The sequence below is a fragment of the Thunnus albacares genome, chromosome 3 (genome assembly GCF_914725855.1).
Source record: "Thunnus albacares chromosome 3, fThuAlb1.1, whole genome shotgun sequence".
Lineage (NCBI taxonomy): Eukaryota > Metazoa > Chordata > Actinopteri > Scombriformes > Scombridae > Thunnus > Thunnus albacares.
In genome coordinates, this window is record NC_058108.1 from 17,969,224 (window position 1) to 17,993,835 (window position 24,612).

At 42.2% G+C, this 24,612-nt stretch overlaps 2 protein-coding genes across 2 annotated transcripts; both read left to right on the top strand.

Moving 5' to 3' along the window:
- The first annotated feature begins 11,657 nt into the window (after positions 1–11,657).
- On the top strand, positions 11,658–12,502 carry LOC122979139 (protein piccolo-like). Its single transcript, XM_044346367.1, has 2 exons — positions 11,658–11,913; positions 12,040–12,502. Exons 1-2 carry the CDS (start codon positions 11,698–11,700, stop codon positions 12,283–12,285), a joined length of 462 nt encoding a protein of 153 aa, XP_044202302.1. The 5' UTR covers positions 11,658–11,697; the 3' UTR covers positions 12,286–12,502.
- Positions 12,503–15,690: 3,188 nt separating this feature from the next.
- chchd10 (coiled-coil-helix-coiled-coil-helix domain containing 10) lies at positions 15,691–24,049 on the top strand. Its single transcript, XM_044346755.1, has 4 exons — positions 15,691–15,927; positions 17,325–17,544; positions 23,039–23,180; positions 23,797–24,049. The coding sequence occupies exons 1-4, from the start codon at positions 15,887–15,889 to the stop codon at positions 23,814–23,816; spliced, it is 423 nt and encodes a 140-aa protein (XP_044202690.1). The 5' UTR covers positions 15,691–15,886; the 3' UTR covers positions 23,817–24,049.
- Positions 24,050–24,612: the final 563 nt, after the last annotated feature.

Sequence of the window (24,612 nt, forward strand, 5' to 3'; positions counted from 1 at the left end):
CAATCAGTGGTAAATTTAATTTAAATTCCGCCTGAACCGGAAGTTGTTCCTGATGCGCCATTTTGACAGGCGTCCCAAGTCTCTTCCACGTTTCCCGCACTTGCGTCTTTTCCTTGCGTCTTAGTCCCTCCCACCGTGGATGCAAGGGGAGACGCAAGGAAAACAAGCGAGGAGAGAGGACACGAGGAAATTTGTTTTAAGAAACATGAGACGTCCTCTCCTCTGAAGCGTCATGTGAAGCGACGTGCGTTTCTGATGACGGCGACAGCTGATCACAGCTGGACCAGCTGTCAGTCGGCTTTAACAGCTGTAGAAACTTCTGATGGAGTGTGTGTCTGCACACATGTGCACTGTGCTGATACTAATAAAGGTTCACAGTTATCACCGCTAGAGCAGCTGTTTTCTCTCTGCAGCCTGTTACCTGTTTAACAAACACCTAAATAAAAACCTGCATTCTGTATTTGTACTGTGTCCTGCTCAGACGCACGGGAACCATTTCTACTCGCAGAATGCGTTATTTATTGATATTTGTATCTGTATTTTTTGATAATCCTGATAGTGAATTCATCATTCAATAACCCAGAATATGATCAGGGTGTCTCCTGAACACTGGAAAATATGTATTAGGCTAAATGTTTCAGGGCAATGGAAATGATTTAACTCATACCTGACGCTCAGGAATTTTCAGCCTCACATGTGACTGAATGGAAATGATAATAAATTACGTAAAATATAAATGTGTTTAACTGTTATTATGGATCAAATTAAAGTCAGGAAGAGTCTGTCTGTCAGCAAGAAACAGTTTAATGGAGGAAATAACATCGTGAAAAGACAAATCTTTCTTATAAATGAAGAAAGTTGTTTATGGTTCTTTTGTTGATTAGACCGACAATTAGGCCTAAGATTTTTAACTATCATGAATCAGAAAACAAATAAAACATAAAACTTGGGAATGATACACTTAAATTGAATCTATAATCTGTCTCCACTTCAGTATGAAACTGCAGTGATGTATCAGATCAGTCTGATCAGCTGCAGCGTCCAATCAATAACTGATATCCAATAAGGGGGCGTGTCGGCCGGTAAAACACTTCCGTGAAGGCTGCTCTCGTGTTTCCTCGCTCCTCGCTCCTCAGAGATCCGTCCTCGCTCCTCCGAGCAAAATAAGAGACTTGGGACGCTCGTCAAAATGGCGCATCAGGAACAACTTCTGGTTCAGGCGAGGAGCGAGGAGACATAAAATAAGAGACATGAGACGTGCCCTCTTATTTTGCCCCGAGGAGCGAGGAGCGAGGAAACATGAAAGCAGACTTCCCGGAAGTCTTTTACCAGATGACACGCCCCCTTATTGGATATCAGTTATTGATAGGACGCTGCAGCTGATCTGACTGAACTGATACATCACTGCAGTTTCATACCGAAGCGGAGACAGATTACAGATTCAAATTAAGTGTATCACTCCCAAGTTTTATGCTTTATTCGTTTTCTGATTCATCATATAGTTAAAAATCTGTTAATTGTCAGTCTGATCAACAAAAGAACCATAAACAACTTTCTTCATTTATTAGAAAGATTCTTCTTTTCATGATCTGTTATTTCCTCCATTAAACTATTTCTTGCTGGCAGACAGAGTCTTTCCAACTTTAATTTTATCCAAAGTAAACAGTTAAACAAATTTATATTTTAAGTCAATTATCGTCATTTCCATTCAGTCGCATGTGAGGCTGAAAATTCCTGAGCAGTGGGTTTGATATGAGTAACATCATTTCCTTTTTTCCTGAAACATTTAGCCAAATACATATTTTCCAGTGTTCAGAAGACAGAAGAAAAAGTCTTCAACTCTTGGGCAAAGGCTTGCTGTCGGACAAGCTTGATTATCACAGCTCTTTCCCGTTCTTTGATTGTCACAAGGTCACTGTGATGTCCCTGTTTCGATTTCAACCTCTTAATTCTTGCGATAACTCTAAGGAGCTTTGTCCAAGAAGAGAACTGACTTAGACAGTCAAGAATGTTAGCACAATCGCTAACTTTAGTTGCAGATACCAGAACTGTTTTAACTTCTGGGTCACCAACAAGCAGCTCCCTTGAGAAGGTTTTGGATGTACTTCTTGCTCCCAGAGAAACTTAGGCCCTGAAATCCAACTTGAAGCAGAGATATGTGCAGCATGAAGACCTCTGGGAGCATAATTGGATCATCCCATTCAATGCCTCTGCAGCATAGCTCTTGTAGTATAGATTTTCCAGTTAGAGCAAACGGTGCAATGAACCCAAGTGGATTGTACAGAGAGGCGACCACTGACAGGATACCTTGGCGGGTTGAAAGCAAGTCCTCTGGTCTGACATTAAAGCCAAAGGTATCATGGTCTATTGACAATTGAATGCCAAGAGTATGCTCTGTTGGAGTTGCATCCATCTTCAGGTCAAGAGGTTCAATTGTTGCCGCTCTTTCTGAAGGATCCACGCAGTCAAGGACTTCTTTCCAATTGGAGTTGAACTTATGGAGACGTATCCCTCCTCCCTTGCACAACTCCTGTGCATCAGTGATCAATGCCTTGGCTTCTCTGACTGATGCAACACTGACTAATCCGTCATCGACATAGAAGTTTTTCTCGACAAAGGCTGATGCTGCTGGGTGGTTAGCTGCATGTTGCCGCGCCAAATACTTCAGTCCAAAGTTGGCACATCCAGGAGATGAGGCAGCTCCAAAGGGGTGGACTGCCACCCGATAGTCCTGTGGTTCCTTTTCTAATTCTCCATGCTCCCACCATAAGAACCTTAAATAGTTTTGGGATTCAGGAGTGACAACAAATTGGTGGAACATTCTCTCAATATCACAGACTATGGCCACAGCCTCCTTCCTGAAGTGACAAAGGACTCCTACCAGGGGGGTGATTAAGTCAGGTCCAGTCAGTAGAGAGTCATTCAAGGAGACACCACATAACTTTGCAGAGCAGTTGAAGACAACTCTTAGTTTATCAGGTTTGTTAGGGTGATAGACATCATGATGAGGGAGGTACCAGATAGTCTCTCCAGCAATTGGTGTAGGTGCCAATTCTGCATTACTTTTACTGATTATTTCCTCCATAAATGTTTTATGGTGGTCATGATACTGTTTATTGGCCTTCAACTTCCTTTTCAGACACTGAAGACTCTTGTTATTTGGCAGCGAAGGTGGGCTGCTGTTCTTGAAAGGAAGGGACATCTCCAAGTGTCCATCCTCCTTCTGTCTGATGGTGTCACTTAGAAATGAACATCATCTTGAGACACATACTTTTCTTTAGCAAGTCCTTTCATTGAAGTCTAACTCCAGACCCACTCGTCAGTGGGTTTCTTTTATTCTAATACGATGCACAAAGCTTTGACTTCCCTGCCTGTCCAGATGAGGTTTATATAAGCCTATTATGCTCCAGCCGAGCTCAGTTTGCTGTGTGAAGGGTTCATTTTCACCACCTATGACAACTTCAAGCGGGGCCAGTGCTGATGGGCAGCCATATCCAAATAATAGCCCTACTTCACAGTCTTGAAGTGATGGTAGTCGGTCTGCTAGGTGTTTGAGGTGAGGCCATAGTAGTGCTGTTTTCTTTGTTGGAATGTAAGACTTATCCACTGGGATAAAGCCACGGGTGTAGGCTTGCTTTACTTTGAGGTGTTTTTCAGAATGGAGTCCTCAGACTTGTAGACCACGAATGCTCTTACTTGACAAAACTGTGTTGACAGCTGTCATTGTACTAAGTTTCAGCTTCACTGGTTGAGGCTCAACATTCAAATCTTCGAGCAAATCTTCGAGGATGAATGTTGAATCACTCTGCGTGTCAAGTAATGCATAGGTAAGAACCTCTTTCTGTGGCTCCTGTACTGAGGACACCAGGACTGGAACAATGTTTGAGATAGCCGGGGCATATTGTGTTGAAGCATAGGACACGACATTGTGAACACTTGTACGGGTGTCTGCAGAAGCTGAGCCATTCTTTGTTTCCACTGGCCTTTGTCTCCACTCTTCATGCAAGCAGGTTGGATGGCAGCAACTGCAAGTGCTACAGGTATGTCGCCTTTTACAGTCTTTGGTGGTATGTCCCTTCCTCAAGCATCCAAAACAGAGGCGATTTTCATGGATGAATGCCTTTTTATCTTCCATGGTCCTTGAAGAGAAGGTGGGGCATCTGGCAATGCCATGTGTTTCATCCTTGCAGACTGGGCATGGTGGTCTTACTTTATAATTGGATGTTTTTTCTGTGTCTCAGTTGGGTTTCTTTGTTTGGGCGCTTGTGTTTAGGGCTCTGGCTCTCTTGAGTAATCTTTCATCTGTAGTCTTAGAGGTCATCAGGAGTGTGGAGGTAATAGGATTGCAGGCTATCCGGGCTTCTTTGTTCAAGAACACTGTGAATTGCTTAAGATCTGGATAATTTCCGGACTTATCCAAGTCATCAACAATAATTCAGCTCCACTTTCGCACAATCCACTCTGGTAATTTTTTAAGCAATTTGTGGTTCTCTTTACAATCATTCAAGATTCCCAACCCTTTGACATGTGGGATTGTTTCTGCACATCCTTGCAGGAAGTCTGCAAACTCTCTAAGTGCTAGAGTACCAGTTGCACCAATCTTAGGCCATCTAGTGAGTTTGTCTCTGAAAGCTTTCTGCACAATGAATGGGTCTCCAAACCTCTCTTATAGGACTTTCCAGGCACCTAAATATGCATCCTCTGAGTTCCTGTAAAAGAATCCTTCCACAGCTTTACGTGCTTCTCCAGTGAGGTAAGTTTTCAAATAAAACATCTCCTCACTAGCTTGGAGGGGCTTATGGTCGATAAGAGTCATAAAAGACTTTTTCCAGTCAACAAATTTCATAGGATCTCCATAAAATGTCATCGGTTCAGGCACGGGCAGGCGGTTTATGCTTATGAAACTTGCTATTGCTTGGGCTAGATTGACAGTCTCCTCGGGGGCTGTTGCTGCAAGAAAAGCTGGTCGAGGTTGGAATGATGGAGCACTTGGGTTCAGCTTATTTTTGATTTTGGCAGTTTCAGTACTTCATATATTCAACCATAAATGGTAAAGGCAAAAGTATTCATGAATATTGATCTGTATATCTTTCTTTCGCCGCACAAATCAGTCTCTCTGTCTTCAGATGCCTGACCAATCAGTGTTGAGAGTCATCATACGTGCCCTCTTGCTCGTCACTTGCACTGGGCAGCTGCAGCGGAAGGACCTCACCAGCTGTGAACGGACCTTTACTGTTTTATTTACCCATTTTCTGACTTCTTGAAGTTATGTGTGTAACCCAAAATAACCACATACAACTACAATAAACATTCCTGTGGATCTTAAAGTCACTTAACCAGACATCTCTGGTTAAGTTCTTAGCGGACACCCTGCAGTGGGCCAGTTCCCAGTTAACTAGTTTTAAGTAGTTTTTACACCATACACTCAATATATAGTCCAAAATCCAGCGTACAGGCATTTCTCTGATTTACACAGTCCATATATTAGTGCAGTTGGTGAAGATGTGCCAGTGAGGTGGCTGGCGAAGGCAGAGTGTGTGGCAGCCACTGCGGTGTCTCCAGTGGCAGCACAGTCATGTTCACTGCAGCAATTTTACACAGAAAAACTATATGAAAAACTAAAATCATACCTGGTGATATATGCACAGTATTAGAAGATATGATTAAAAATATATTAGTGCTCTGTTCTGCAGTTATCTTTAAATAACATTTGTTTAAGTTATTTGATGTCATTTGGGATTTCTACAACCAATGATGATAATTTCAACAATTAGTTAATGTGATTGAGGTGAAAAATATCATTATACTCACCCTTAATATCAGGGAAAGGCAAGCCAGACTTTCCTGCAGCTGCTGTGCTGCTCCACAACTGACCTTCTCCTCTGCGCTCCTGGTGGAGACAACACTGATGAAATATTGAGCAGACTTTGAAGATTAGAGTTGGCTTATATCTTCTCAAATTGAAAGGTGCTTATAGAATAGTTATAGCTCACTACGAGCACAAGTACAGATAGCACTGCTGGTTTGAATGTTTTTGATAATGTGGATATATATTAAACGTTTGATATTATGTTAAATAAAATGTGTGGGAGGATTATTATACAATCTGGCTTCAATTCACCACCTCACCATCTGGGTCACCAATTTCCCCTTCCTCTAAATGTTCTTAGGCATAGGTCAGAATTTACGTACAGGTGCGCACATTGGGCCTCATTTACTAATATGTGCATAGAAATGTTCTTACTTGGTGCACAAAATAAGTGCGCATGCAAAATTACCGTCAGATTCATGACATGTACGCACAGCCAATTTTGTTCTTGCCACCATACTAACCATATGTTAGTGAATCAGAATCATTCTAAATTGACAGGCGCGTGCCTGCCATCGGTAATCAGCATACATTTAGCCCTCATTTCTCTTTATAAGGAAAGCTCTGTTGGAGCGGTGCAGCTGTGCAGAGAGCTGTCATGCTGTTTACCAGCCATTGCAAAGAGTGTGGTGATGGTAAAAAGGTAGAAAAACTGGCTGGTAAACATGCCATAGGCACAACCATATATATATATATATTAAGCTCCCTCTCACCCCCCTCCCATGGGGGGGTGGTGGTGTGTCTTCCTCAAGTTCAGGTCCTCTACCAGAGGACCTGCGCTCTTCTGGACAGAGACCTCACATGTTGTACCTGGAATCTGCTGGAGCCACTCTCCCATTTTGTGGGTCACAGCCCCCAGTGCTCCGATTACCACTGGCACCACTGTTGCCTTTACTCCCCACATCTTTTCTAGCTCCTCTTTCAGCCCTTGGTATTTTTCGATCTTCTCGTGTTCCTTCTTCTTGATGTTGCTGTCGCTTAGGATTGCCACGTCTATCACCACTGCCTTCTTCTGTTGTTTGTCGATCAACACGATGTCCGGTTGGTTAGCCATCACCAGTTTGTCAGTCTGGATCTGGAAGTCCCACAGGATCTTGGCTTGATCATTCTCAACCACCTTAGGAGGTGTCTTCCATTGTGACCTTGGGACCTCCAACCCATACTCAGTGCAGATGTTCCTGTACACTATGCCAGCCACTTGGTTATGGCGTTCCATGTACGCTGTTCCTGCCTGCATCTTACACCCTGCTATTATGTGCTGAACTATCTCAGGAGCATCTTTGCACAGCCTGCACCTGGGGTCCTGGCTGGTATGGTAGATCCCCGCCTCTATTGATCTTGTACTGAGTGCCTGTTCTTGTGCTGCCATGATTAGTGCTGTCCTTCAGTCCAGCCTTTTCCAGCCACTGGTATGATTTCTTGATATCAGCCACTTCTTCTATTTGTCGGTAGTACATGCCGTATAGGAGTTTGTCCCTCCATGATGGTTCCTCCTCCTCCTCTGCATCATTGGGTTTCTGCTGCCTGAGATATTCACTTAGCAGTTCATCTTTGGGGGCCATCTTCCTGATGTATTCCTGGATCTTGGTTGTTTCGTCCTGGACAGTGGCTCTGACGCTCACCAGTCCTCGGCCTCCCTCGTTCCGCTTAGTGTACAGTCTCAGGTTGCTAGACTTGGCATGAAACCCTCCATGCATTGTAAGGAGCTTTCTTGTCTTGATATCAGTGGCCTCTATCTCCCCCTTTGGCCAGCTTATTATACCAGCAGGGTATCTGATGACTGGCAGGGCATACGTGTTGATGGCCTGTATCTTGTTCTTCCCATTCAGCCTACTTTTCAGGACCTGCCTTACTCTGTGTTGGTATTTGGCTGTGGCTGACTTCCTTGCGGCCTCCTCAAGGTTCCTATTTGCCTGCGGGATCCCAAGGTATTTGTAGCTGTCCTGAACATCTGCAATGCTGCCTTCTGGTAGCTCAATCCCCTCGGTCCTGATCACCTTCCCTCTCTTCGATACCATCCGACCACACTTATCTAGTCCAAATGACATTCCGATGTCATTGCTGTAGATCCTGGTGAGGTGGATCAGTGAGTCGATGTCTCACTCATTCCTGGCATGCAGTTTGAAGTCATCCATGTAGAGGAGGTGACTGATGGTTGTTCCACTTTGGAACCGGTATCTGTGGCCACTCTTTGAGATGATCTGGCTGAGGGGGTTCAGGCCTATGCAGAACAGCAGTGGGGATAGTGCATCACCTTGGTATATGCCACACTTGATGGTAACTTGTGCAATTGGCTTTGAGTTGGCCTCCAGAGTCGTTTTCCACAGCCCCATTGAGTTCTTGATGAAGGCTCTTAGTGTCCTGTTGATGTTGTACATTTCCAAGCATTCCAGTGCAGTCAGTTTCTTTAGCCAGTAGGTGTGGATCATGTCCGGGCCCGGTGCTGTCCTGCTCTTCATACCTGACACTCGTTCTTGGATGTCTGCCATTGTAATGGTTACTGGATCTTGTTCTGGGAGATTGCCGTGGTCTGCTAGGTCCACTAGCCACTGAGCATTGGTGTTATGTGATGCCTCCTTCTCCCATATGCTCTTCCAGTATTGTTCAGTCTCAGCCCTGGTTGGATCTATTCTCATGTTATTACCTTGCCACTGAGAGTACACTTTGGATGGTTCAGTGGAGAACATCCTATTAATTCTCCTGGCTTCTGCTTCTCCTGTGTATCTCTTCAGGCGGGTAGCCAGAGCTGTGAGCCTTTGCTTGGCAGTCTCCAGTGCCTCGGGTATAGACAGCTTGTTGTACTTCCTGGGTATTCCTTTCATCCCCACACCTTTCTGTAGCTTTGAGAGTTGACTAACTTTTCTCTGTGTTGCCTTGATCTTGGCCTCCAGCTTCCTTCTCTATGGAGGGTAATGTTCTTTGTGTTTCATCTTAGCCAAGCATCTCTAGGATCACTGTTGCTGTGGTGTATATGGTCCTAGTAGGGATAGTACATAGCGCTGCATTCACATCCTCTAGCAGACTTTCAGAGGGTACTTTGTCACTTAGCCTTGGTAGTCAGCTACGGGGGTGCTGGGTGTCCAGCTTAGTTATGATAGTCATTCTTAGGTCAGTTACGACCTTGTGTTTAGGTCGTAAGGGCTTGGTACCCAATCTCGGAGTGTGGGGAGGATGATGATATCTCCCCTCTGACCTGTCGTCCTGGCTCCCCCTTGCCGTAGCATGTTCGTTGTACCTCATCAATCTCTAGTTGTGATAGCAATTAGATTGCATTGAGAGACACTGTGCACATTTAAGCTTGAGGCACAGCGGCATAACTTCAATGATTATTGAAATCTCTGACACGCCGACAGGAACAGTCAAGATCTCATTTTAATTAATGTTCTGTGTTCTTCTACACATCCAATAGATCAGCTGTTACACATACACAGTCCAGGTTCAAACAGTGAAAGTATTTGGAGTAAAGCAGCCATCCTCCTGATAAATCCTGAGCTCCATTGTGTCCAGCAGCACAGCAAAACTAAAAACTGTAGTTATCAACCTGACAGGACAGAGTAAACTATCCAGCAATGTTTAACTTCTGAAATATCTTTTTAGACAGACAAGCGAAAAAACAAGTTATTTTCTGGTTTTGGTTTAATTTCTAATCTAATTGTTCATTTGATGAGGAAAATGGGTTTGAGGAATGGGGAAAATTGGGAGGTGGATTATGTTCTTTTAATTGACATGAAAAACGGAAAACAAAATAATACATTTCTTTATCCTGTTATCAAAAGAATTGAACACAGGAGGCAGTAATTCAATTCCTGTGCCTTGTCTGCTGGAAAACAGAGGATGTCAGTTGTAGTTGAGAACTACTTGTAGCCAAACTCTTCTCAGCCTGACTCATCCACGGATTCACCAGTTAAGAAGCAGCACGCTACAAAGCATCTCTTTCCCTCCATGGACTCGGTAACAACTGAGCATAGCCTAGCAACATATAGTATAGCATAGCACAGCACAGCTAAGCAAGACTGTTTAACTAAATCAATGTACTGTACATGCATTGATTCAGCTAAAGTTATTCATTGAACTATTGTTGTGATGTCCAATTCATGGTCAGGTTATTGCATAATCACACTGCTAAGTTAATGTCAGCATGCTTAACACATGTTACATCCAGTGACTAGGCCTTGCATGCGACTAACCTCTTCCTAACCTGGCACCTTTATCCTACACCAAATTGCCTTGAACAGAGACCCACACAGTTAAGAGGTTTAAAACCCAACTTTGCACACTTTGCTTCAGGCAGCACATGTGGTTCAAGACACCACATGGTCTGGCCTTTTGTCTTTGTGGTTCTCTTTGTCGGCCATATGTCTGCAGCATGCCATGTGCTCAGTCAGGTGACTTCAGCTGTCTTGCCATTGTCGTCCCCCCCCCCCCCCCCACACACACACACACACACAAACACACACACCTGTGTATAGGTACTCCTGCATAGAGCAGTTTATTTCTTCTCTAGCATAGAGCCTAGAACCTGGCTACCCTGAATTCAGCAGCAGGTTGAATTTCAGTGAGTGCAGAAAAGATAGATTCACTACTCAAAGTCCAACGTCCATGGTAGTGCTAGCTTAGTCTCGCCTTCACTGGAAATTACTTCACAGTGTCCTCACCTTAAAGTGCTTGAGCTTATAGCTAAGGACATTGAACATTTTGACCCAGACAGCTGTAATCACCACATCGAAGATTATTTTAGAGATCTAGAATACAATCTAGTTGACTTGCCCCATGCAACCCAAAGTGAGAAAGACTTGTGTGGAGGACCAGCTCTGAAAGTATCCACAAGTTTATACAATCACAACGTCCCAGTCGGAATTGACTACCAAGAGCTCTGTCAAGCACTAATAGAAGAATTATCTTCTACTGCTGATGAGACCACATCAATGGTTGCAGCTCTCCAAGTTAAACATTCCCGTGGTGAGCATCCCAGAGATTATTACCAACATTTGAGGCATGCGTACTTCCAGGGCAAGAATGCACCAGGCTTAGAAGAAAACCTCACCTTCAAGTCCTTGTTCTTGCAGAACGTTCATGCATGCGTACGCACTAACGTTGTACTTATGATGCGCCAAGGTAACCACTCACTGTGCGAGATAAGAAAGATGATACAGGTGGCTTGGGAAACTGTTGTCACTTTCAAAGCAGGAGGGAAAACAACTGAGCCTGCCAGCTCAAACACCAAAGCCTCACCCAGGTCTATTGTCTCAAAAGATCACCTCACAACTGTCGAAAGGGGGGTGACAAAAGGCTGCAGAGGGACACTGAGTGTAACCACCATGTCCACCAACTGTGTTGAGATAGGCATTCCCACAATAGAAACTTTAGGAGGCCATACGCAGAGATTCTGGACCAGAAGAGTGACCAGCCAATGGACAGATCAGAAGATGACTGCAGCATCTCTGACCACAGTTCAGTACATAGTCACCATCAATCAGACAGTGACAGCACCTCTGAATCCCTGTCTCCCTCTGGCTACCCAGAGCGTTACAGCCCTGAGCCATGAGTTAAAAACTTAAGGCACAAGAGCTCTAGAGCTCAGTTCTCATGATCATCGCTATCAACACAGTCCACCCCTGTACATGTTACATAAACAAACTTGGGTTGTTAGCAACAGTAGCAACCTCAGTAATTCCTCCACTCACCAGCATCACAAAGACCCAACCCTTCGTTCCTGGTGGCATGCAGCAACTCTCCGTTCCTGCTAGTGTGCAGCAACCTCCTGTCCCTGCTGGCGTGCAGCACCTCCTGTCCCTGCTGGCGTGCAGCAACTCCCTGTCCCTGCTATCATGCAGCAACTCCCTGTCCCTGCTGGTGTGCAGCAACTCCCCATCTTGGCTAAAGTGCAGCAACTCCCCGTTCCTGCTGGTGTGCAGCAACTCCCCATTCCTGCTGGGCTGTTGCAGCAACTCCCCGTTCCTGCTGGGCCGTCGCAGCAACTCCCCGTTCCTGCTGGGCCGTCGCAGCAACTCCCCGTTCCTGCTGGGTCGTCGCAGCAATCTTCTGTTCCTGCTGGGCTGTCGCAGCAATCTTCTGTTTCTGCTGGGCCGTCGCAGCAATCCTCTGTTCCTGAGCTGCGTCAGTCCCCCATTCTTGAGCTGTGTCAGTCCCCCGTTCCTGAGCTGCACCAGTTCTCCATTCCTGAGCTGCGCCAGTCTCTCGTTCCTGAGCTGCAACCATCCTGTCCCTGTCCACCTGAAGTCATGGAGTCACTCATTGTGTTCCATCTCCTTGCTCTGATTCTGCCTCTGTCTGGCCCACAGGCCTTCCACCTGAACTTTTGCTCTGCCCCTGCTCAGTCCCCGGGCCGTTTGCCTGGGGCTCCTGGCTCTGCCCCTGTCCGGCCTGAGGCTGCCCATCTGAGTGCTGCCTCCTAGGTTCCCAGTGTCCTGGCTGCCTGCTCAAGTGCCACCTCCCTGGCAACCTGCACCTTGTCTTGGCCTTTGGACTGTCTGTTTTTTCCTGTGTTTATGGTCTTTGTTCCTGGTCCCAGTGTCTCCTGTGACTTTTGAGTTCATTCATTAAATATTCAGCATCGTATCCAACCTGCCTGCCGTCTCTGCGTTTGGGTCCACCTGCTCCACTCACCCACCTCCCTGATACCAGTGACATACATACACTCACAGACATTTACCAGAACACACACAAGCACTTCTTGTCATTTCTCAGTTTGTACATCCTCAATTCCTTTTCTCGCCTCCTCTCCTCGCGTCTTAGTCCCTTCCACCTGAGATGTGAACAGAGGAGGCGAGGAGGAGACACGAGGAGAGAGGAGTCGAGGAAATAGACATTTAACAAAATGAGACATCCTCGCTTCAGAGCCATCATGTCAATTAAATATAACATGCTGCAGAGCTGCATCATCTGTCCATTGTTTTGTTATAGCCTGCTGCTGTATTTTATGATCTCTGACAGATGAGCATAACAGTGTTGATGACAACTTATATATTTACTTTGAATTCAAATTACAACATGGCATAATATCTCTCCTCGCTCCTCTCTCCTCGAGATGCATTTTAGGAATTGAGACATCCTTAAACATGGCGCACTGAGATCGATATCCGGGTCACAGACAGGAGGACAGAGGAGAGAGGAGACAAGGAGGCACAAAATAGAGAAATGAGAAGAGCCCACACACACACTCACAAATGGCAGTCAGATCAAGGAGAAGAGAGGACTGTAAAACCCATGGACTTACAAATGTAGTTTTAGATTTTGTCTAAGAACAATTAATATGGTATATTGATATGTATATGTCTATCATATGTGTGTTGTTATGTGCTTTAGTTAGACTTTTATTCCACTGCCTTTAAGCCAAGAAATGTACCACAAACATAATTCCATCATCCTTGACAACGCTAACATCATGTTTAATACCATTCTGCTTGTTTCACTCTCAAAATGCTACGGCTACTATCAAAAATGCAAAATTAGGAATCATGCAATTGTTAAATTGCAAATTACTGTGATAAAGGGAGTAACCGTAACTGTATTTAGGAGTTGAACCCACCTGTCCGTGGAAAGGAGGGGACTGACTCTGCTCCCCTAGAACTCTGCAACACATGGGATTGGCCAGGATGCACCTTCTGGGTGGGCAGACCGAAACTTTAAAACAGTCTCTTATCTGAGACTCCAGACTGGTTTTACAGGCTGTTTTTTCTTGCTTTTGACTTTGTCTTCTTGATTTCTGCCATGCTGGTTGAAAACACTGAAGATGTGATTCGGAACATTAGGAGATGAAACTTCAGACATCTAGAGTCATGAGTTAAGGATCAAAACTAGAGGAGCCTAAACCAGGAGCTCTCTTCCAATGGGAAGTTTTCAAATCCGGACTTGCTGACTCACTTATCATTACAGGATCCAGTGAGAAGCCACCCCAGGGAGCAAGCAAGTTATCTGCAAAGCTTCATCAACTTGCTTAAACCCTGGTACTTTCATAATTTGAAATTTCAATTGGCAATTCAGAACTAAGCTGTGTTACCATTGATTTGACTTGCTGCTTCTCAGGTAACAGTCATCTCATCTTTTTATCAGGTCCCTCATACTAACTACACAATAGATAACCACATTATTTGATTACATTCAAATAATTCACTAGCCATAGCCTTGTGTTCCAGTTTCCCTTTCCCTCTTGTGTCTTATTTGTAAAATGTTGTGGTGTTTAGTACTTGTAGCCGTAGTATTAGTAATACATGTGTATGTAACTAAAGTGGACTTGTTGGTGTTTCATGTGCTTGCATCTCAGTCACTTAACCTTAAAAGACCTTATACCCTCACAAAATCACAATTAAGATTAATAACAATCATAATTCTAATTGACCTCTCTGGTGTGGCCCACAAGGAGGAATATTTCCCTATTAATATATATACTCTAATATGAATTATGTCACTGGATGAATAATTTCATGTTGGAGCACAATAATAACTCATAATTCCCTCATAAAATCATAAAACTATTTGAGTGCACAAATCCCTACATCAGCGATGAATCACTTTGAACTGAATGAGTTGAGCTCTAACATTTACAGAACATAAATGTATCCTTTTCAAACTTCCTTCCCATACACTACTATTTACATAAAATTTAACATTAAGTTCAACAAAAGATGCAAACTCTTGTCTGATGTACAGATCTCTGATGACTGTCAGCTCTTTCTCTCTCCATTATTTATGGAACACACTGTCATTGAAAAAAGGGATGAAATTATGATTATACCAAATTGGGGGCATTAATGAGAATGTACCTTTAACCTGTCTCAATATTCTCACATAACATCTTTTTTTAAAACTATTGGAAGATTCACGTTTCCATAGAGAAAAAGATGATGAAGAAGAAGTGCTGACAGTGAACCCTTTGTACATGAATGAGCCCTCGTATGTATCCATTTGGGTGGGTGTGGGGCAATGGCAACAGATCCAGAGTTGTATGTTTGTATGCATGAATGATAATGCTCTGACATTTTCTGCTAAGCAGTAGTGTCTGACGTCTGGAAATGAGTACCTTCCTAACTTTTTTGGCTTTTGCAGATGTCCTTTAGATATATGATGTGACTTAAAGCCCCATATCAATGACAGCACAATGGAATCAATTTTAAGTTAACTGTTAAAGGATGGGTTCACAATTTTTCAATTTTTCAAGTCTGTCCTAAAACAACAGTCAATAGTAAGTATGAGATTCCGTCATATAGTGCACTTTCAATGTAAGTGATTAGGGCCAAAGTCCATAGCCCTCCTTCTGCAAAAATGTATTTAGACGTTTATCTGAAGCTTCAACCGTCCAAATTAACCACACCAAGTCTGTCTCTTTTAAAGTTACTGTCTTTTTAGTACAAAATTCCCAGTTTTTATTATGATCCTTCACCGCAGCTTGACAGGAAGAGACTGTTTGTGGAGACACAAAGAGGGAATATTTTAGTAAAAAAAAAAAAAAAAAAAAAAAAAAAAGACTTTAACTGTGGAAGATACCCACTTTATTGGACTAACTCAGACTGCTGAAGCCTCGTATTATCTTAAGGTAAACTTTTATGCTTTTTTTTCTTAACACAAGGACAGTGGATTGTGTCCTCTATCACTTACTCTGTGATTACATTGGCATTTGGAGATATTCCAATGGTTAGTATGAACAGGGGGAATGATTACAGCAGACAGAACCAGAACAAACCCCCGCCCCGCATTGGCTCTCCTCCTGATGCCCCTGCACTCCAGTCCAGCAAGCGGAGGTAGAGGCACAATAACAATGCTGAACTCAGGAGGAGAAAAGATTAAGAACTTCGGGATAGTCTCGCGACGTTTGCGTCTGCAGCCGGCGGGCCGCACAAGGTCACTGCTGTCATCCTGCGGTGACCCGAACCGAGCCGAGCAGAGCCGAGCCAAGACGAATAGAGCGGTCTGCTAGTGAGCGCTTTCTAGAAGCGACGACTGAACTCTGCGGTGCATTTGTCAAATTGATCCATAAAGCTAACTTTCTGTTACTCAGAGATGGCTAGAGGAAACCGCAGCCGTCCCACAGCTCCAGCCAGGTAAAACACTTGCCTCAAGTCAGTGGTGTTGTAACACTGTAGCGGATCTCAGTTGCGTATTTAAAGCGCAGGAGTTGCGCTAATTCAACATTAGTGTCAGAAACATTTTAAACGTTAAAACAGGCATGCCTTTGTCAGTAAAGCCGAGATAGTTTGTCTAGTTAGGCCAATAACTACCTTATACAACTATAAAGTAATTCAATTATGGTTACGTCAGAACTCGAGTCAAAAGTGAAGTTAGGTCTCGGCAAGGTCACTACGCAAAAGGTAATCTTTTTTTTAGGCAAGTCAGAGAGCTGTATGGCTGTGTTGTATCCTGAGATTTTTCTGAAGAGAAATAGTTGTGTAGTTCTACATCTCTATGCTTACATTGTTACACTGTTACTTACACTTAGAGTTTTATGTGTTTTAGTTTTGGGCTTGTGAACAAAGACAATAATAATGTTAGACTGAAAATCTTCTGCAATTGTTTTACCACAGTGGAGAAAAATTGTATTTCAAGCGTATTGTAAGAGTTGCGTACTTTCACAGGGGCCCAAATGTATTAAAATGCTTTTGTGAACTGTAATGTGACAAGTAAATGTCACTGAGCATTACTAATGTCAGAAACAATTTGTTTTCCTCAATGTGGTTGTTAGGTAACACTGTGGATAACAGTTACTGCAAGGACTCTTGTTCAATCATTTAATCCATCATGACAGTTTGGTGATTGTTTAAAGTATTTATCAAGCAACAGTTCTCTTCTGCTTCTCCAATGCAAGCATCACATTATATTATAAATTAGATACTGTTGGGTCTTACTGTATTAATTTGAAAACTCAACTCTCGGCTCAGTTACCTTGTGTTAGACATTTGACCTTATCTTTGAAATTCTATAGACTAAACAGATAGGTAGGTATTTTCTCTGCAAATGATGGTCTTGCATGAGGATATACCCCATACTAGGGCCCAACTGATACTTGATTTTTTGGGCTGATGCCTATACCAATGTTAGGCAGTAAAAAAAATTCTGATATCGATGTATCAGCTGTTAATCTTATACATAACAAATATATACATAAACACACATTTTTTGCAATGATTCTTCAAATGTGGTTATCAAACATTTGTGACAAAGATATGTAATGGAGGCATGATAGTTTACAGTTTAACACTAAACTTTATTGTATGAAATGACATCAGTGATCTGAAATAGTAAACTTCACTGGGAATTTAGTAATTATAAATAAAAAAACATGTATGTATATATTAAACTTGAATTCAGATAAAGGATCAAATATAAATAAAATGCTGCCTATACAACTTTAAAAAATAATAAATAAATAATAAAAAAAAAAAAAAAGTACTTTAAGCCTCTCTAATGCACAGGAAATGGACTGTTTTTGTTCTCTATGTAGCCCAGCTCCATCCCATGCTCCGGCCCCCGTTCACCCACCTCCAGCCGCCCTGGCCCCGGCTCCAGCTCAGTCCCAGGGACCAGGCCTCATGGCCCAGATGGCTACCACAGCTGCTGGGGTGGCAGTAGGCTCAGCTGTTGGCCACGTGGTTGGCAGTGCCCTTACAGGAGCGTTCAGTGGGGGCAGCAGCAGTCCAGAGCCAGCCAAACCTACATACCAGGTAAGAGGTAGAGTCTCCTCAGACAGAAGATAGATACTTCACGTCCGTCCCAACATTTTGCAAGTAGTCAAGTGGCTACTTGTGTGACATATTTCCGATTACTGTCACAGTGCCCAAGTGCCTGTTAAAACCTCTGGAAGTTTATCAGAACTCACTGGGACTCTCTTGATTAATGACGTCCTGTCAACCACACAAATACAAATAGGCCACTGTCCATGACTTTGAAGTAGTTGGATCAACCAAACAGTATTACAGTCAGTCAGATGACAGAAAAAATGCACATTCAGGAGCTGAGAGGAAAAATATAAAGCAATTACATCAAGTTATCTAAAATCACATAGGTTTCATGTACATTAGATATAACACAGTGTTATTTTGAATGATTTAAAATCTAATATGTCATAAATTTCAACTTCTTGTCTGTAGATTATTGTTAGTTCTAAAACCAGCCAATTGGCTAGGGCTGTAGTCAACCAAAGAAAATCTTGATCGACTGAAATTGTACATAATGCTCAACTAATCAATTAGTCGCAGGAGGGGGGGGGTTCACAGGTAATTTGTTAGTCTGTCTCTTCCACCGCAGGAAATAATGGATTAATCTTGGAAAGCTATTGATGTAGCACTTCTCTCCTTATGAAGATAACACAGTGATTATTTGACTAATGAGAATTTGGTTGGATGAGAGCTTATCGACCAGCTAATCGGTCAGTCGACCAGGAGACTACAGCCCTACAATTGGCACACTACCACAAACAGCTGGACTGGTTTAGCACAATATACCATGGTGAATTGTGCGATACACTTGGTTCTGAATATCGTTTCAAAGCAGTATTAGGAGAAGTGTGGGTTGAGTGCAGTGTGTGTTGGTATATTTCAGATGTGGGACACACTTCCCTACTTGCAGTGCGTGAACATGCATGTAAGCCCTCAAGACCACAAGTGTGGGTATTGGGACAGACCCCTAGTTTGGCTTTAAAATGCCTATATGGTCTTCACATTTTCTCTGAGGCCTTGCACTTCGGTCCGGGTCTGTGTTTTAGTCTGACTTATTTTACTTTAAATACAAAGCCCAGAAGTTAGATTTCTGAGCAACAAAAATAATCTACCAAGTCCATCCATACTTTCGTTTTGGCCACTAAATCCTACTCTTCCTAAAGTGGTCAGGTATGACCACTATCTGGCTGAGAGTATCAAAGAGGTGTGAACAAAGGTTCCACTGTAAGGGCAGACACACTCCATAGCAGAAGGTGGAACGGACACCAACTGGAGCATTTACAGTTTCAAGTAAGATAAAAGAAGTAAAAACCAGCAGGACAAAAAAGAAAGTGACAAACGGTCACGATTAACCGTTCATGGTCCAACAATAATAAAATGTAAAGAAGAGAAGCAGCTGACTCTGCTTTACTCTACCACTAACGTTACTCCCAACATCAGCTGTTCAAATGGAAGTGTCATGTGTAGATTTTTTCTGTTATCACTGATTGTTGCTGCCATTCAGTATCCTAACATTAGCAGGCTGACTGCTACAATGCACAGTTGGCTAGGTAACATAGGTAATGTTGTTGTAGGTAATGTTCTTTGCAAATTGTCACACTCACTACCCAATGAGATTGTATTGTATTGTATTTATTGGGACAATATACAGTTTTAAACATAAATGTTAACATTTGATGCACTGCACCAGAGTTAGCTAAAGGCTACTTTTGGCTTCCAACGATTATGAAAACAAGATAATCAAGATAAACCGATTATTCTGTCACATTCCGTTTCGCAATGGTGCTCTGGTTTTGTCTTGTTATAAATCCAGTGCATTAAGTGTCGGAGCAGCAAGACAGCGCAGTGAGAGACAGACAGACAGAGCGGTGTCTTCCTCACAGCGCATATGTGTCTGAATTTAACAGTCAAACGTTCAGCAGTGGAAACTGACTCATTGCGACATCTACAGGCTACTTTGTTTTAGTTTCAGTCAGACTTTGGATGCTATTATTTAAGATGCAAGGATGTTTTGCTCCGTGTAATGATCTCTCTCCATTCATCCAGCTGCTCAGAGCTGCACTTCATCTGTCTGCAGCTGGGTTTATGTTAGCTGGCATATGCCGGCTTTTTGCCAGTATCATGTGTAGTTGTCCGGCAGATGAAAATATCAACGGCCAAAATGTCTGGTGGGAAATATGCCGATTGCTAAATTCATTAATAGCACATTAAATAGCTTAATATTGTGTGACCTATAAGATATGTTGCCAAAATAACTTAAATATTAACTTATATTATGCAAAAGTTTGGTTTTGCCTCCACTGTTAAGACATTGAGAGATTCACTGAGTGTTTGGTCAGATGTGACTAAGTGTAACACGAGATTGAAAAGCCAGCATGCACTTCAGGAACAGTCCTGCGCTTTGGCTCAACAGCAGTTAACACGACTCTGAAAAGTAAATGGTAAATGGACTGTACTTGTATAGCGCCTTTCTAGTCTTCCGACCACTCAAAGTGCTTTTACACTACGAATCAGATTCACACACATTCATACGCTGAAGGGGTACAGGGGCTACCATGCAAGGTCCCAACCTGCCCATCAGAGGAAATCTAATCATTCACACACATTCTCACACTGATGGTACAGCCATCAGGAGTGATTAGGGGTTAAGTATCTTGCCCAAGGACACATCGACATGTGAACTGGAACCACTGATCTTTCGATTAGTGGATGACCCGCTCTCGGTGAGAGGCGGGCTCAGGCAGACCGCGGCAGGTGGAGGTGGTGGCGGAGCTGCAGCTGCAGACTGCCCGCATAGTAGCATTAAATTAACAGCAAGCCTATTTATTTGATTTGATTGTATATGGACTATATGCTCAGTTCACAGAGTTTGTGAAGAGTTCATTCTGCTGACTTAAATATATTTGTTGGATCATAGTGTTTGTGTTTTTGTGTTTTATTGCTGTTTAAATGTAGGATAATAGTATAACAACGGTAAGATTCATATTGTTTTGTTGAATGTTTGATCAGTGAAAATGAGTTAACATGAGTTAACAGATAGATAATGGTTTGCTACAGATGGTAGCTGGCCAGCTAACATTGGCCTTGCATTTGGCAATTTTGTTCGCTAACTAATTAGCAATGCATTTTTTTGTTAAACGGCCAAGAGCCATTGTATCACATTGGCTCTACTTTGACATGCATTCTCGTTAGTAAAACTGGTTTGTATGCTACTAAAAGCAATGTGCCATTGACTGTTGTAACCTAGCCAGCAAACCATATAGACTATGCAAAGTTTACATCTGTTGCTGCAGGGATTGAAACAGCTGCACAGACAACTTTATAGGCTACGTTTAACAGCCTCTGTGGCAACAGCCCATCCTCTGATCATAATAGCCCTACCTCTCGTATTTCGCTTTTCATCCCAAAATGCAAAGTTTAGTAGGGCCTACAGAATAGTATCATTGTTTCATGTCTTGAAAATAAGCTTTCCCTCTATTTTTATCATTGTGATGTAATGCAGACAAGGCTGCAGCAGCGCCAGATATGCAGCAGCACCAGATCCCCTAACAATTTAATCTCTTTGCACCTTTTCTCCATCACCTCCAAACATAACAATCAATTATAGCATAGCCTAATACCTTTGGCCTAGTCTATATTTATTTTTAGGCTATAGCCAATATTCTCGAATGTCTAATCCGTCTACTAATTCTGAAAACGAATAGGCTTGGCTTTCTATGTACATTCAAAATATGATTGAATAAAGGCTATAATCACATAATCTTTTATTTAGGCTAAATTAGTTTACAATATCAATTCTTCAATGGAGATGGATCGGATAGCCTAATACTTAGCCCAATAGGCTATCCTATTACTATTAGACAGGGCCTTCTCTTAGGCTACTAATTAAAGCCACAAACTGAAAATCATACACATCGTTTCTTGACAATATAACAGTACTATATACAATAATGAAACAATGATTATAGCCCCATGATGTAAGCTATTAAAGATGAATGAGGATTAATGAATCAAATCTTGGCAGACATGTGCACATTAATGTTAACTGCCTACATAAGCCGACATTAGATAAACACCAAAATATAGATTTATAAACGTGACAAAAACCCCCAAATTATAACAATCTTAATATCCAGTAATCAATAGAAATAGTGATAGCAATAGAATAAAGTTAATCAAGATTGTATAATCAAAATCAAAGTTAACAAGGAGCAAGAAGCTACAGTTCCAAAAGGAGCAACCCGCAATTTCACCACTCAAACAAACAAGAAGAAATCAGTCATTTTGCAATGACCCATGGCCTATGTTCCATCCAAGAATAATCCACAAGGAAAGTTTATTTCAGCAGCAAAGAATCGGGGCAGTTTGCAATTAGATGAGCCCGAACGCTGTGTTCACCTGTGTGCGCACAATTATTTCCCCTCATCCACTTTGTCTGTGAAAACGTCCAATTGGTCTGGTAAATAGAACACAGGAACTTGCCTTTGGCCTTGAGGAGTTGTGGCATTTATTCACTGACGAATAGACTAAACTGTACAGACACTGCACTGCTATGTTCACAGCTGCTAACTTCATAGTCTGTCACACACACACTCTCACTCTCTCTCTCTCCCCCATCACCTCACCTACTGTTAAACCCATGTGGGGAAAACATGCACAGAAAGAATATATTTATTCGTTTAAGTGTTTATGTAGTTATTAGGCGCTAATGTTTTCCTATTGAACGGATTATCAGAGGTTTACACCACCCCTCTCAACCTGATTGAAAATTCCTTCCGATCGGGCCAGTCTATTCAGATTGAGGTGGTTACATGAGGCATTTTTATTCTGATCGGGCTATTATTCCGATTATTAGTGGAATATTAGGGCCCATGGTTGAACGTAGTTGCTGCCTCTGCTTTAAAGCAAAAGTGTTGCTGCTTCTAGTTCTTCAGTAATCCTTAGTTGTATGTTGTATATATTCAAAATAAAATAATCTTAATCTTTTTTATGTCAAACAAAAAATGGAATGAGTAAAATAAAAAAATCTCTGGTTATCAAAATATTACAAATTGCATGACATATTTTGGTTTCAGTTGTTTATTCATTTAGATAATTTCCTAATTAAAAAAATATGGTTTTATAAAATAACAATCTTATTTTAAGTACGATATCAAAAAAAAGGCCTTTGCATCAGCTCCCAAACTCTGATATCATATCAGCACAAGCATGTACCATGCAATACCCAGCCCTAGGTGTAGTATACTAAAAGTTGAGACATTTCCTTTCGCTTCATGTATTCACAGGATGTACAAATGATTCACCAAGTAACTAATATTTGAAGATACTTTAAATACGCTTATGAAAATGATCCCACTAATACCCAGACTGTTGCTTAAAAAGTTGTGACCAACCAGAAGCCTCAACATTCATTTCTAACTTTCTAGCTGCTCTGCTGTGGTCAAATATCATTACACCTCAGATGTGTGATGTGTTTCCTCCCTTGCTTGTATCATTCTAGGAGCCCCTTCGGCCTGCTCCAGCCCAGCCAGGCCCTTGTCACTTTGAGGTCAAACAGTTCCTGGACTGTGCCACCAACCAGAATGACCTGAGTTTATGTGAGGGCTTCAATGAGGCACTCAAACAGTGCAAGTACTCCCATGGTGAGTCTGTGGTGAATGTTTGTTAGAGCTACTTTATACAGCACTGCTCAAAGCAAGCGTGGCTTTAACTCAGATAACTGTGGTCATAGCATGAGATTATCTGTTTTTGATTTCTATAGAAGTATTCATATAGCTTCATGTAAGACATTCTAACTAAATTCGGTTGCCATAATGGCATAACAAGCTTTGTTTGATCATGAATTTGTACTGTTATTATTTATGATTTTTCTGATAAGGAGCTACAGCAAGTTGTTGCACTTATGTTTAGAACACTATCCGTGTTTCCCCTGTAATTGTACAGGCCTGATGGGCCACCAGGCCAACAAGAGGCCCCATTGGGCCAAAAAATATTTTCTTTAATGCCAAAAATAATGCCAAATATCCATTCATTCGGAAATCAATAATCATTTGCGTTTGGGAGCCTCTGAGCCTCTGTTCTGAAACGTGAGTGAACCTCTGTGTTCTTGCTTGGGAAACTCTTGACGTGATGTGAGTGCCTCGTCTCCTTAGGGTTTTTTCGGTGCATACCACTGGGCCTGAAAAAAATTCTAGGGGAAACACTGAACATGATATGAGTGTTTATTTATGTTGACCTGTTGTTCCTGTTTTTCTGTAGGTGTGACATCACTGATATGAAGGATGAGCCCCAGCTGTCACGATGGACATATTTCAGTAATGAAACACATACTGTAGACTGTCGTGGACACATACCCATATGATTTAATGACTCAAAAATGTAAATGCTGTACCTCAGGCAGTCAGCATTCTGGTTTGTTTTGTATGACAACTGTGAAATATATGGAATGTTTTTGGTAATGTGTACAGTGATTAAACTTTAATAAATAGCTGCTACTAGCAAATTCTGTCAACATGTGTTGTATTGATTTCTGTCTGTTTTACCTAAAATTGACCTAAACTGGAATATTTATTGTTACTGTTTATTTTCTATGTGCTGTTCATTTTCCAATAATGTCCACAGACATCCACAGACAGATGTCAATTTCCTTATTTCTTTGTTCCTCGCTTCTTGATCCTCGGTTGACCCAGAAATCATTCTGGTCTGCCATCATAAAGGCTGCTCTAAAGTGCTTATTTCTGCTCTGAGGAGCGAGGAGAGATCCCTGAGGAGGCCTGAGCGAGGATACATGAGATCAGCCTTTATGGAGTCTAGTCTTTTACCAGCTGACACACTCCTTTATTGGAAATCTTTTAGTAATTGGACGCTGCAGCGGATCACCACAGTTTTATAGTGGAGTGGACAGATAAATAACAGATTCAGCTGAAGTATATTACTCGCAAATTTTATCTTTTGTTTGTTTTCTGATTCACCATCAAGTAAAAATAAAAATCCAGATCAGTTCAGTACTGGATCTGGGCTGGTGCCAGATCAGATGAAAATCACTCTATTTTCCTCAAATATGGGCTGTATCTG

Excerpts from the sequence above, each read along its gene's own strand:
- chchd10 (XM_044346755.1), top strand. The coding sequence starts at position 15,887 with ATGGCTAGAGGAAACCGCAGCCGTCCCACAGCTCCAGCCAG. Across the intron at positions 15,928-17,324 it reads CGTCCCACAGCTCCAGCCAG|CCCAGCTCCATCCCATGCTC; the intron begins GTAAAACACTTG and ends TTCTCTATGTAG. Across the intron at positions 17,545-23,038 it reads CAGCCAAACCTACATACCAG|GAGCCCCTTCGGCCTGCTCC; the intron begins GTAAGAGGTAGA and ends GTATCATTCTAG.
- LOC122979139 (XM_044346367.1), top strand. The coding sequence starts at position 11,698 with ATGCAGCAACTCCCTGTCCCTGCTGGTGTGCAGCAACTCCCCATCTTG. Across the intron at positions 11,914-12,039 it reads GGTCGTCGCAGCAATCTTCT|TTCTCCATTCCTGAGCTGCG; the intron begins GTTCCTGCTGGG and ends GAGCTGCACCAG.